The sequence below is a fragment of the Carcharodon carcharias genome, chromosome 15, assembly GCF_017639515.1.
Source record: "Carcharodon carcharias isolate sCarCar2 chromosome 15, sCarCar2.pri, whole genome shotgun sequence".
NCBI classification, from domain to species: Eukaryota; Metazoa; Chordata; class Chondrichthyes; order Lamniformes; family Lamnidae; genus Carcharodon; species Carcharodon carcharias.
Genome location: NC_054481.1, coordinates 43,637,547 through 43,651,459, shown reverse-complemented (window position 1 = coordinate 43,651,459; position 13,913 = coordinate 43,637,547). Strand labels below are relative to the sequence as shown.

The 13,913-nt window shown below is 45.6% G+C and overlaps 1 protein-coding gene across 3 annotated transcripts in view; it reads left to right on the top strand.

The window, feature by feature from the left end:
* The first annotated feature begins 5,605 nt into the window (after positions 1 to 5,605).
* fbxl18 (F-box and leucine-rich repeat protein 18) overlaps positions 5,606 to 13,913 on the top strand; it is a 62,809-nt gene continuing 54,501 nt past the window's right edge. Inside the window, exons 1-2 of one of the 3 annotated variants that reach the window (XM_041207228.1) lie at positions 5,889 to 6,026; positions 9,386 to 9,534. Coding sequence is in view for 1 of the 3 variants with exons in the window: in XM_041207227.1 (XP_041063161.1) it covers positions 5,799 to 6,026 (228 nt within the window). In the remaining 2 variants the exon portion in view is untranslated. The other 2 variants (XM_041207230.1, XM_041207227.1) reach the window with 2 other exon arrangements.

Below are 13,913 nucleotides of genomic sequence, written 5' to 3'. Positions count from 1 at the left end.
TACAATAGATAAAAGCATATAGATGTGATAGGCACACGGAGAGAGACGGTGGGACAGGGAATGACATTTAGCTGCTCCTGAGTGTAGTCCCGGATTTTGAATGGTTCTAGGCTTCGGTAGTCCTTGGGTGAAAGTAGGTGAGAGTTGGGGGGCTGGTGGGTGTGGTGCAATGAAAAATGGGGTTCCTGAAGTTTGATAGTAATGAAGTGAGGCTGTTGGAGATTGGCAGCACAGGTCCTTTGATCTGGTATCACTTTGTAAAAGCATTTTGGATAATTTCTGGGAAGAGGTTAATGCAGTATACCTAATAGCTGGGAGTCTTTACTTGCATACTGGCAGGAGCCTCATGAATGAGATTTTCCATTTTCACTGAAAACATGGGAATTTATAATGGAAAAAAAGTTGTGATAAAAATGACAATAAAATGTAAAGTTTCATAGACCGGAAGTGAATGAAAATGTATTTCTTTTAATTCAGATTGAAATTAATAATAAATATTTTTAAAAACTTGTATATAGCATACATAATCATCATAAACTCTTACTTCTTCTGTTACAATCTGACATTGAAAAATGTTATGTAAATACTTGTAATGGGAGTCACATTGTTAAATAACAATGGTTCTGAAGTTACCTGCCATATTCCTAGATTAAAAGTAAAATAAACTGCGGATGCTGGAAATCCAAAACAAAAATAAAAATTCCTGGAAAAACTCAGCAGGTCTGACAGCATCTGCGGAATACAGTTAACATTTTGAGTTCGTATCGGTACTAGATTGCACTGTTTCCCCAAAAATATGTTTTCTCAGTAACTGAAATTTCTAATAACCATCAGTCAACTGTATCCCTCTCCGCAGATGCTGTCAGACCTGCTGAGTTTTTCCAGGTATTTTTGTTTTTGTTCTAGATTTCCAGCATCTGCAGTATTTTTCTTTTACCACCATCATTGATCACTTGTTCATTCACTAAATTCCTTCCCTCTGGAATTCGCCACCTAATCACTTCCACGTTCCCAACTTTCCCCCTCTCACAAAATTCCGCAATTCTCTCCTCTGTAAATATGCCTTTGGTCCTTTATTTCATTATAATCGAATTCCCTTTTGAATACTTCGACCGGGCCTGCCTCCACTACCCTCTCAGGAAGGTCATTGCAGACTCCAGAGAGTGGTTGGAGTCTGGAGCAAACTTCCTGGGAGGGTGGTGGAGGCAGGTTCGATTGAGGTAGTCAAAAGGAAATTGGACTACTATCTGAAAAGAAAGAATGTGAAAGGTTATGGGGATTAAGAAACGGAAATGGGATTCGGTAGAATGCTTTTTCAGAGAGCCAGTGCAGACTTGATGTCCAAATGGCCTCCTTCTGCCCTGTAAAGATTCTGTGATATGACTTTAAATAAAGAAAATAAAACATTCAAATAGTTACAAAGCCATAATCACATGATTATCACAAGTATTTTGTTGATGGAAAATGTAAATGTTCTAATTAGTAATACTGGTAAGAGACAGACATAAAGATGCACATAAGAATCCATCAAAAATCACCAAATTTATTATTTAGAGATTGATTGGAAAGTTACAAGCTCATGCTGCCAAGTCTTAATAACTGGTATGGAATTAAAAAAATACATAGTTAAAGGAAACTTTATTATATGTGTAAAATTGTCATAACATTCTGTAGAGAAAGGATGAATTAGACTGACTTGCTAATGTAATACATTGTTGCTTATATTGTAATAATGTTAGCCATCCTTAAGTAGTGAAGCATGGTCAACATTTGAACTGAGACTGACCCCACAGAACTGGCTAATATCTATATGAAGTAATGACCTACTAATGAGGGGAATTAATTACATATGTGCCATTACACACTGGTTTCTACGATTTAGGGAATGCAAAGACAAAAGTTAGTCCAGCAAAAGGAAAACATTTGGCTATTTAATTGGAGTTTCTGTGGAAGGAGGGAATTAACTGGTGCAAAATGATACAGAAACAGAGACATAATTATAATTAAAGATTTCACTTAGTGGCACAGCAATTATATGTAACAAGAGCGAACCTATTGATAACAAACTAAGTGAGTTATATTGATCTCTGGTTAGCCAAGTGAAAAAGAACTCTTTATTAAGAAAACGATCTTATTACCTGAAGTTATTATAAAGGCATAGGCCTATTAGATTCTGCTTATACAGTGAGGAAAGTTAAATTTTGGTAATATCAAGTGATGCAGAGATATGTAAATTGTCATGTAGTTGACAATAGAGATATGTGTAAAATGTTTGTAATGAAATTCTAATTTGTAAAGGTTTTGACCAGCCTGAAATACAGAGCTCAGAACTGTAACGTGTTTGAGACTCCAACTTTTGGTTGTAAGTGTTATCTTGTAGGTGGATATTTAAATAGCCATTTGGTAGTACGCAACCTGAGTATTGCTGAAAAAAGAAAGATGCTGTCGAAACTTTTCATCTTACACTCATCAGGACAGAATTGCAAGATTACCAAATCTCAGAGGGAACAACAATTTATACTGCATGAGAAGAGGATGCTGATTGGTTGGCAAATGGACTCTGATTGTTAGAATCATTGCCCTGCAGAATGCACCAGGGCTCAGTTAACTGCCAAGCTTTTGTTTAACTTCAAACTAGGCAAATTGTCTCTAATTGGTCAAGGCATTGCAACGGGGAATGAACCAGGGAATGGATGTACCCCAAGCTTTTGTTTAGTTGAAAAACACACAATGCGTGGACATGTCCTTTCTGTTTGCAAAGGACAGGGCCTCCTGTGTGTGTGTGAATATATGCAACTTCTAGCATGCATAAGTGAGCCACACTGCGAGCCCAACTCATAAACTTAATTTAGTTGTTAGTATACTTTTTAAGCACAGTTGGGATTATTTAACAAGTGTTGTCCAATCATGGAATCACATTTAATGTTGGACACTATGCTTTGAGTTTTACGGGCAAAGGCTGGCTGAGTACAATCAGTAATCTGTCTATTGTGAACAACCAAAGAGACGTGCTGTTTGATATGGTCCACCATTTATCGGGATGTCCAGCCTACATATCTGGCATCACGCTGACATTGAAATTTATATACCACATTACTAATTTCTGTGGTAGGCAGAACATCTGTTTGGCCTGACTGCAGCATTCTGTTAGTGGAGAATACCATTCAAGATGCACAGTAGCAGCATGAAACAGCTAGTTTCACCTGCTGCTCAAATTTTTGAGATACTTTACCTTTCCAAGGTAATCTGAGGTAGACTTGGCACTTTTCGGGACTGAAAGTGGCAGCTTTAGGCCCCTTCATGAGTTTGCACGATATACAGTGGGCAATGGTCTGATCAGGGTTGCCATTGTTCCACCGGATGGCTTTGATGCATCTTATTTCAGCATCAAGTCTGCATGATGAGCAAGTGTCTCAGACCCTGTTTACGAGATTGCTGATAAGACCAAACTTATAGCGCATGTCAAAGGCATGTCTCTTTTTTCAGCAATACAAATATTCAAATATGATTGCATGCACATTGCACTTAAATCTATGAACTGAACTCTTGACCACAATGTTTCAAGAACAAGATTGATATTTGAGGAACAGATAGATTATCTAATGATAAAAATAAACCATCTTCTAACAAATCTATTTAAAAAAGTATTGAAAACTCTTTAGTTGAGCTGATTTCAGGAATAATGCCATTGTAAAAGTTTTTATTTACGCTTGATACCTGATATGCCTGTAGATGGTGCTGTGACCAGGCATCTTAATGTTAACTTTGTTAACATTAGTAACATTAAATTGGTGCCTGTTCAGAGATCAGAAGAATCTTGCAAATACAGGTGATCATCTTTTCTTTTAAAAAAAACAAAATATTGGAGTCCCTTCAAACATGTAATCAAGAGCAGGAATCCTGTTTGTTTGTCATAGGATACAGTGTCTCTGGAAGTGTCCCTGTTGTCACCGTGTTTCAACTTGGTTATCTCACAACTGGTCAAAGATGAGACCTTGGACCCACCTGCTCCCCAAAAGCTCAGCTAGTGCTGCGCTTCCCAGAATGGGACTGAGGCAAACAAATCTGGAAAGTCCAAGGTTTCATTCCTGAACCTATTGGGACCATTTGAAATGCTACAATTAGTGTTGCAGAAAATCAGGGATCTCTATGGAAAAATATACAACAAGACTTACATTTATACAGCACCTTTTATGTTCGTAGGACAGCCAAAATGTACTTTACAGTCAATGATGTGTATTCACTGTTGTAATGTAGCACCCAATTTGCATATAGCAAGGTCTCACAACAACGACATAATAATGACTGTATAATCTATTTCAGTTATGTTGATTGAGGAATAAATATTGGCCATGACACCAGGGAGAAACTCCCTTTTCTTCATATAGTGGCATGGGATCTTTTACATCCATAGGAAAGGACAGGCAGATCCTCAGTTTAAAATCTCATCCAAAAGACAGCACCTCTGACAGTGCAGCACTTCCTCAGAACTACAATGAAGTAGCAACATGGTCTTCTGGAGTGGGCTTGAATGTACAACCTTTCGACTCAGAGGCTAATGTGCCACCACCACTAACACTTCATGCATATATATTATATATGTGTGTGTTTGTGTTACATACTAATCAATAGCAGGTAGCCTGCCAATTACATATATTTAAAAATAACAATACATTTCACGAGACATGAGAAGAAACACCTAAAAGCTGAGCCCTTCTTCCCCATGCCTGTTGGCAGAGCAAGCTGCTACGATATGGAATACATTGTCTTCTGTGGAAGCAGTTTCAACAGTAACTTTTGAAATGGAATTAGATATATACTTTGAAGAGAGGGAAAGACAAAAGGGCTATGGGGAAAGAGCAGAGGGAGTCTGACTAATAGCTCATTCAGAGAGCCAGCAGAGATGCAATGGGTTGAATGGCCTGAAACAAAAACAAAAATTGCTGGAAAAACTCAGCAGCTCTAACAGCATCTGTGGAGAGAAAAACAATAGAGTTAACCTTCCGAGTCTGTATGACTAAATATTAACTCTGTTTTTCTCTCCACAGATGCTGTCAGACCTTGAGTTTTTCCAGCAATTTTTGTTTTTGTTTCAGATTTCCAGCATCTGCAGTATTTTGCTTTTATTTTAGGGTTGAATTGCTTCCTTCTCCAAAAGAAGCACAGGGAAGTCGGGGGTGGGACTAATTAGACAGCACTCTCAAAGCAGCAGCACAGGCAGGATGGCAGACATTATCCGCCAGTATTCCTGAGGCCTTCCGCAGAGACTGGAGTGCATATAGTCGGTAGTGAAAATACTATTATTTAATTTTGATGTTTCCTTTTGCGTGACTTGTTTATAAGTTGTATCCCTCTAAAGGGATACAACTTTTTCTTTGATGCCACCAGAGCAGGGCAACTCAGTCTCTTCCTAAGGGTTTAAATAAAGAATGCACAGGCTGGATGGGCTGAATGGCCTTTTCCTGCGATACTACCTTTGCTCGGACGTTCGGTTGGTGAGGACGTGCTGCGCGGAGCGGAAGAACCGCGCAAGCCGGGCTGCGCGGGGCGGAAGCCGGGCTGCGCGGGGCGGAAGCCGGGCTGCGCGGGGCGGAATGAAGTTCCGGGGCAGCGCCGTTAGTTTTTGGTGCGGGGAGAGTGAGCGGTGTTCGTGACCGGCTCCGGCCTGGCGGGTGGTTGAATCTTTTTTTGTTGAAACCCTTATATATTGGTTATTTTTTAATTGGGTTGGTTGTCGGATGAGGCCTCCTCCCTCTCCCGCTCTCAGGTGCCGTTAAGTGAAGTCGGAGTTTGAGGCGATGGAGAGCGGGGAGGAGCCGGATCAGGAACCCGACCAGCACCGGGATCAGGAACAATCCCAATCCCTCAACCTGACCGAGTTCTCGGATGAGATCCTGTTGACCATCCTGAGGTTCGTGCCCAGCTGCGACCTGCTGCTAAATGTCAGGAAAGTGAATAGAAAGTTGGCGGCTCTGTGTGTGGACAAGAGCCTGGTCAGCTCTGTCACACTGCACAAGGAGTACCAGGTAAATAATCACCGTGCCCGCACGGCCACTCTGCCCATCGCCCTTCTGTTAGCCCACTCTGCTCTTATTGCGAACCCACACTCTTAGCAAGGATTGAAAACGACGCCAACATTCAGGGTGAGCCAGCCCCAGCTATTGCATTACCAGGTTGTGACAATGGGAGATAGTTGAAGTCTGAACCCTCTGTAATACAGGCAGAAAGATGCTTAAAATATTCAGCATCAGGCAGTATCTGTTGGGAGAAGGAAACAGAGTTAATGTTGCAGGTCAGCAACCTGACTATGGAAATCCTTTAACCGAATTCCACCTTGTTTACATTCAGTGTCATGGCCTATCTCATTCCAACGCCGAACAGGGATGAGACAAAATAAATATCAACTCATGCTGGCCTGTGTCCTTAACTCCTGGAGCAGAAAAAAATGAAATGGGAGGTGGCAATAATGCACTAGTTTTCCCCAATTGTTTCGATGTCTATTCAGTCATATTGTGCGGACTTGGTAGAGTGGAGGTCCTTTATTCAATTCATTCAGATTACAGATCTGCATTTGGGCCCAATGCTGTCTTTTGCAGCCAAACCTTGTTTTTCTATACCCACAATTCCTTCTTTGAGTATTTATTTGAAAACAAACCCACTCAATGTGCTTGGTGCAATCCTCATCTTTAAATTTTGAGCTGTTCATTGTTAAGAGCTTTAAATTTATGTCTTGACCCTTTGATTAAACAGTACAGCAGTTGGCTTTAAAACCAACAAAACACAGATCAGTACTGCTGTGCGATCCCACTTAGCTACCAATTTTGTTTTTCTATTAACAGAATCACAGCAACAACAAAATAATTAATTCTTGCCAAATGTGCTGGAACAAAATTGAAAATCTTTTCTTATGCTGGCAACTTGATTGGCAAGCACATTGCTTAATGTGCAACTATGCCATGCAAATCAGTTCAGTTTGCCCTGGTATGTGCCACTTCTGATGGTTTCAGGCAAGGCAGCAGAAATTATGTACGGTCAACCTCAGTGCCACTAGGCTAGCACTGCAGCAGAGAGAGTTGGGGGGGCGGTGTGGTGGTGTACCTGGATTCCCTGTTCTTTCTGCTCTCCAGTACCAGTTAACTGGAAAGGACATACATGAGCATCAGATAAAGACAGAATAAGGCTTAACTGTTATGCTCACATGCTCAAGCAACTTTTGGGCCCTAAAAAGTGCCTCCAGATCATTTGAGTTCATGGTCTTCCTCCATTTGCTCTTCCATGATGACTTCAGACAATGATCCCCTCAGACTTTGTTCATTCACTGAAATGAAATAAACTGACTGCTCTCCCCTCCACTGAGTTCAAATAATTTAAGGCTGAAAATGATCATTGTTCTGTGATTTCTTAAATTAATATAAAATTGGAGATTAAAGTTGATAACTAAATTTGATTGTACAGCAGTACTGACCCATGCTTTCACGTCATTGGTAATGTATAAGCTGAGACATACATTTTAGACTGTTCTGCACTTGGGTGTGATCTCTTGCAAATGGTTACATTATTTAAGTTTAATTTACCAGCAATCAAACCTCAAAAGCCCACTATTAATCCCGTGGGCTTTATTGTTGTGCTTGTCCATGGCAATGGTGTCTCGCAGGCACGGACAGTGACACTGTTTAGTCTGTGACCATTGCAAATTGAGTAAATGGTGAAGCGAGTGGTTTTACTGATGTGCTGAATAGTTTGAGAATGACCAACTATGCATCTTTCCTTGAATCATCATGTGGAGTTGAAGGCTAAATTTTCAGTGTGGGTTCTTTGTGAGCTGAAGGCCTGTCATATGTGGACAAAGCTTTAGCCAACTCTGTGAATTCTTTTGATGCTATGGTGACCATTTTGCTTCTGCCAGCAAATTGTGCGCTGTTATTTCTTTATTGATTGTTCTTCAAATCTTTGTCTCTGTTCTCTTTGCTCTCCCTGATATTCATTGACTGGATACCCTCTGTTATCATGGGCAAATGCCATAATCCATGTGAACCTTGACACTGAATGTATCTACCTCGGAAGGGGAGCCTAACTCTGTCCTGCCCAGCTTTAGAGATCTGGTGCTCAGTTTGCCATCGAGTTCATCCTACAAAGCAGAAAGAACTAAATTTGCGCACCTCCTCCAATGCTCGCTGGATAGTGATTAGGAGTGGGTACCGTAGCTGTTTTTGTTTCCCCTGTAAATCAGACATGTTAAGGCTAACTGTAGTGCAGCTAACGCTGCTCCTGCTAACTTCAATTAACCCTGAGGTTGTGTTCTAAGATCTTCCAGTTGTGCATGACTCAATATTCCATGACAAACTTACTGAACTATGGGGTGGAGGCCCAGTATTCCATTATTTCAACAACTACTTGGATTTATATGGCACATTTAATGTAATAACACCTCCCTGGGTGCTTCACAGGAGTATAATCAGACAAAAGTTGACAGTAGCACAGACATTCAGTATCTTTCTCAAACATAAAGGGTTTTCAAATCAATCTAAACTAAGATTTTGCTAGAACATGGGATGATTGCAGGTTCAATCCCAGGTCTCTGCTGAGTTAGTTGCTCTCCACCAGGGGGAGCCCTAATTGTCCTTAGCAGCTCTGGGTTAGGGAGGGGACATTTCAGCTTTCTGTTCTCTGTCCTCTGCTGGACACTATTGGTGTATGAGCACCAGCTGAGGGACAGGGTGAGGCTCAGCTTGCAAGCAGTTGAATAGTTTGCTAACTGAGTACCTTGCTGGTGTCCTTGAAAACATGATCCAAGAAAAGGAAGGAAGAGAGCATTGTGTCCCTGGACTATAAGAATGTGAACTAGATAATAAAGGAAGACTATTTCCAATGACTGAAGGGTTGATGGGCACAGATTTAAGTTAGTTGGCAAAAGAACCAGAGGTGGGATGAGGAAAAAAAACATTTATGCAACAAGTTTGCAAGGATATGGAATGCACTGCCTGATAGAGTGGCAAATGCAGATTCCATGTTAGACTTCAAATGGGAATTGGAGAAAAAATGTCGGGATATAGGGAAAGAGTGGGGAAATGAGCTAACTAGATTGCACTTCAAAAGAGCTAGAGCAGTTTCTATGGGCAGAATAGTCTCCTGCACTGAACTACTCAATGATTCTATTGTGAAGTACTGACAAAATGGAGAAGAGAAAGGAAATACTTACTTTAAAAGCTGAGTATATAAAGGCAAGACTAATGAGTGACATAAAACTATCAATGAAATAAAATGAAGGCAGCTTGAAAGCAGATTAAAAAAAGACAAATGCACAAAACATGATATATACATAAAGGTCAATAGGAAACCCATGTGTAAACCTGGAGTATTTTTTTGCTTTTGCTTTGTGTACCAGACCAGCATTATGCAAATGGAAATGATGAAAATTAAGTTTAATGAGGAAAATAACCACTAGAGGGCCCTAGATTAAGCCTGCAACACTATCTGGCGAATTGAAGGCAAGTGGTTCACCCTCTACTGAAACTGGATTTAACACTCAAGACAGTAAGTAGTTCTTTTGCAGCAGGTTTTATTTCACCTGGGATATTGTTGTGATCACTGAAGAGACTGATTTCTTTTTGAAACTTTGAATTCCCAGTGGCCAACTTAAAGGAGTTATATGTCAGGATTTCAGGCTTTAAGACTCTCACTAACACAGACTAAAAAGAACATTGACCAAACACTCTATCAGTAGGAAACTTAACTCTAAACTACAGAAAAGATTACCATATAAAATTTAAAACAATTGAAAATCTCCTCCCACAGCTATTCATTACTCTGTCTATCAGGTAGACATTCTAGTCTCCCAGAACAGGTCCAAAGTGATACAGAGATAAAAACAAAAAAACTGCGGATGCTGGAAATCCAAAACAAAAACAGAATTACCTGGAAAAACTCAGCAGGTCTGGCAGCATCGGCGGAGAAGAAAAGAGTTGACGTTTCGAGTCCTCATGACCCTTCGACAGAACTTGAGTTCGAGTCCAGGAAAGAGCTGAAATATAAGCTGGTTTAAGGTGTGTGTGTGGGGGGCGGAGAGATAGAGAGACAGAGAGGTGGAGGGGGTTGGTGTGGTTGTAGCGACAAACAAGCAGTGATAGAAGCAGATCATCAAAAGATGTCAACAACAATAGTACAAGAGAACACATAGGTGTTAAAGTTAAAGTTGGTGATATTATCTAAACGAATGTGCTAATTAAGAATGGATGGTAGGGCACTCAAGGTATAGCTCTAGTGGGTTTTTTTTTATATAATGGAAATAGGTGGGAAAAGGAAAATCTTTATAATTTATTGGGAAAAAAAAAGAAGGGGGAAACAGAAAGGGGGTGGGGATGGGGGAGGGGACTCACGACCTAAAGTTGTTGAATTCAATATTCAGTCCGGAAGGCTGTAAAGTCCCTAGTCGGAAGATGAGGTGTTGTTCCTCCAGTTTGCGTTGGGCTTCACTGGAACAATGCAGCAAGCCAAGGACAGACATGTGGGCAAGAGAGCAGGGTGGAGTGTTAAAATGGCAAGCGACAGGGAGGTTTGGGTCATTCTTGCGGACAGACCGCAGGTGTTCTGCAAAGCGGTCGCCCAGTTTACGTTTGGTCTCTCCAATGTAGAGGAGACCACATTGGGAGCAACGAATGCAGTAGACTAAGTTGGGGGAAATGCAAGTGAAATGCTGCTTCACTTGAAAGGAGTGTTTGGGTCCTTGGACGGTGAGGAGAGAGGAAGTGAAGGGGCAGGTGTTGCATCTTTTGCGTGGGCAAGGGGTTGTGCCATAGGAGGGGGTTGAGGAGTAGGGGGTGATGGAGGAGTGGACCAGGGTGTCCCGGAGGGAGCGATCCCTACGGAATGCCGATAAGGGGGGTGAAGGGAAGATGTGTTTGGTAGTGGCATCATGCTGGAGTTGGCGGAAATGGCGGAGGATGATCCTTTGAATGCGGAGGCTGGTGGGGTGATAAGTGAGGACAAGGGGGACCCTATCATGTTTCTGGGAGGGAGGAGAAGGAGTGAGGGCGGATGCGCGGGAGATGGGCCGGACACGGTTGAGGGCCCTGTCAACGACCGTGGGTGGAAAACCACGGTCGTTGACAGGGCCCTCAACCGTGTCCGGCCCATCTCCCGCGCATCCGCCCTCACTCCTTCTCCTCCCTCCCAGAAACATGATAGGGTCCCCCTTGTCCTCACTTATCACCCCACCAGCCTCCGCATTCAAAGGATCATCCTCCGCCATTTCCGCCAACTCCAGCATGATGCCACTACCAAACACATCTTCCCTTCACCCCCCTTATCGGCATTCCGTAGGGATCGCTCCCTCCGGGACACCCTGGTCCACTCCTCCATCACCCCCTACTCCTCAACCCCCTCCTATGGCACAACCCCTTGCCCACGCAAAAGATGCAACACCTGCCCCTTCACTTCCTCTCTCCTCACCGTCCAAGGACCCAAACACTCCTTTCAAGTGAAGCAGCATTTCACTTGCATTTCCCCCAACTTAGTCTACTGCATTCGTTGCTCCCAATGTGGTCTCCTCTACATTGGAGAGACCAAACGTAAACTGGCGACCGCTTTGCAGAACACCTGCGGTCTGTCCGCAAGAATGACCCAAACCTCCCTGTCGCTTGCCATTTTAACACTCCACCCTGCTCTCTTGCCCACATGTCTGTCCTTGGCTTGCTGCATTGTTCCAGTGAAGCCCAACGCAAACTGGAGGAACAACACCTCATCTTCCGACTAGGGACTTTACAGCCTTCCGGACTGAATATTGAATTCAACAACTTTAGGTCGTGAGTCCCCTCCCCCATCCCCACCCCCTTTCTGTTTCCCCCTTTTTTTTCCCAATAAATTATAAAGATTTTCCTTTTCCCACCTATTTCCATTATATAAAAAAAAACCCACTAGAGCTATACCTTGAGTGCCCTACCATCCATTCTTAATTAGCACATTCGTTTAGATAATATCACCAACTTTAACTTTAACACCTATGTGTTCTCTTGTACTATTGTTGTTGACATCTTTTGATGATCTGCTTCTATCACTGCTTGTTTGTCGCTACAACCACACCAACCCCCTCCACCTCTCTGTCTCTCTATCTCTCCGCCCCCCACACACACACCTTAAACCAGCTTATATTTCAGCTCTTTCCTGGACTCGAACTCAAGTTCTGTCGAAGGGTCATGAGGACTCGAAACGTCAACTCTTTTCTTCTCCGCCGATGCTGCCAGACCTGCTGAGTTTTTCCAGGTAATGCTGTTTTTGTTTCCAAAGTGATACAGTTTGCTTCCCTTTTCCAGATAGAGAACTTTGAATCCCCAAACAAGCTTTTACGATGTCCGTTACTCTGGAGTTAACTCCCTTCAGCCAAAGCTAGGCAAATCTTTGAGTTTTGTTTAAATCCTCATAAACCTGCTCCATTCAATCCGAGCTTGAGTTTCACCCGCACACTTGTATGGTGAACCATAGAGCTTTAAGTCTCTCTCTCTCTCTGTCTCACTCCCCCGTGCCAGCCTTTCACCCCTCTCTCTGCGCCCGACCCTCCCCCCTCTCTCTGCGCCTGACCCTCTCCCCTCTCTCACCACCCCACACCGCCCTCCCCGCTCCACCCCCTCCCCGCTCTACTCACTCCCCACCTTCCCCCCTCCCCACTCCACCTCCTCCCCACCCTCCCACACTACCCACCCTCCCTCTCCACACCCTCCCCCTCCCCTCCCTCCCCCCTTCTCTCCCACACTCCACCTCCCCCTCTCATTACCCCCTCCCACTCCCCAACTCCCAACTCTCCCCCTTCCCCTACCCCCTTCCACTCCCCCCCACCCCCTCTCGTTACCCCCCTCCTGCCCCCACCCTCCCCCCACTCCTGCCCCCACCCTCCCCCCACTCCTGCCCCCACCCTCCCCCCACTCCTGCCCCCACCCTCCCCCCACTCCTGCCCCCACCCTCCCCCCACTCCTGCCCCCACCCTCCCCCCACTCCTGCCCCCACACTCCCCCCACTCCTGCCCCCACCCTCCCCCCACTCCTGCCCCCACCCTCCCCCCACTCCTGCCCCCACCCTCCCCCCACTCCTGCCCCCACCCTCCCCCCACTCCTGCCCCCACCCTCCCCCCACTCCTGCCCCCACCCTCCCCCCACTCCTGCCCCCACCCTCCCCCCACTCCTGCCCCCACCCTCCCCCCACTCCTGCCCCCACCCACCCCCCACTCCTGCCCCCACCCTCCCCCCACTCCTGCCCCACCCTCCCCCCACTCCTGCCCCCCACCCACCCCCCACTCCTGCCCCCACACTCCCCCCACTCCTGCCCCCACCCTCCCCCCACTCCTGCCCCCACTCCTGCCCCCACCCTCCCCCCACTCCTGCCCCCACCCTCCCCCCACTCCTGCCCCCACCCTCCCCCCACTCCTGCCCCCACCCTCCCCCCACCCTCCCCCCACTCCTGCCCCCACCTTCCTCCTCCCCACGCTCCCGTCCTCCCACCACCTCCCGCTCCTGGCCCCTCCCGCTCCCGTCCTCCCCCGTCGTCCGGCTCCCGTCCTCCCCCGTCGTCCGGCTCCCGTCCTCCCCCGTCGTCCGGCTCCCGTCCTCCCCCGTCGTCCGGCTCCCGTCCTCCCCCGTCGTCCGGCTCCCGTCCTCCCCCGTCGTCCGGCTCCCGTCCTCCCCCGTCGTCCGGCTCCCGTCCTCCCCCGTCGTCCGGCTCCCGTCCTCCCCCGTCATCCGGCTCCCGTCCTCCCCCGTCATCCGGCTCCCGTCCTCCCCCGTCATCCGGCTCCCGTCCTCCCCCGTCATCCGGCTCCCGTCCTCCCCCGTCATCCGGCTCCCGTCCTCTCCCGCCCCCTCCCGCTTCCCGTCCTCCCGCCCCCTCCCGCTTCCCGTCCTCCCGCCCCCTCCCGCTTCCCTCCTCCC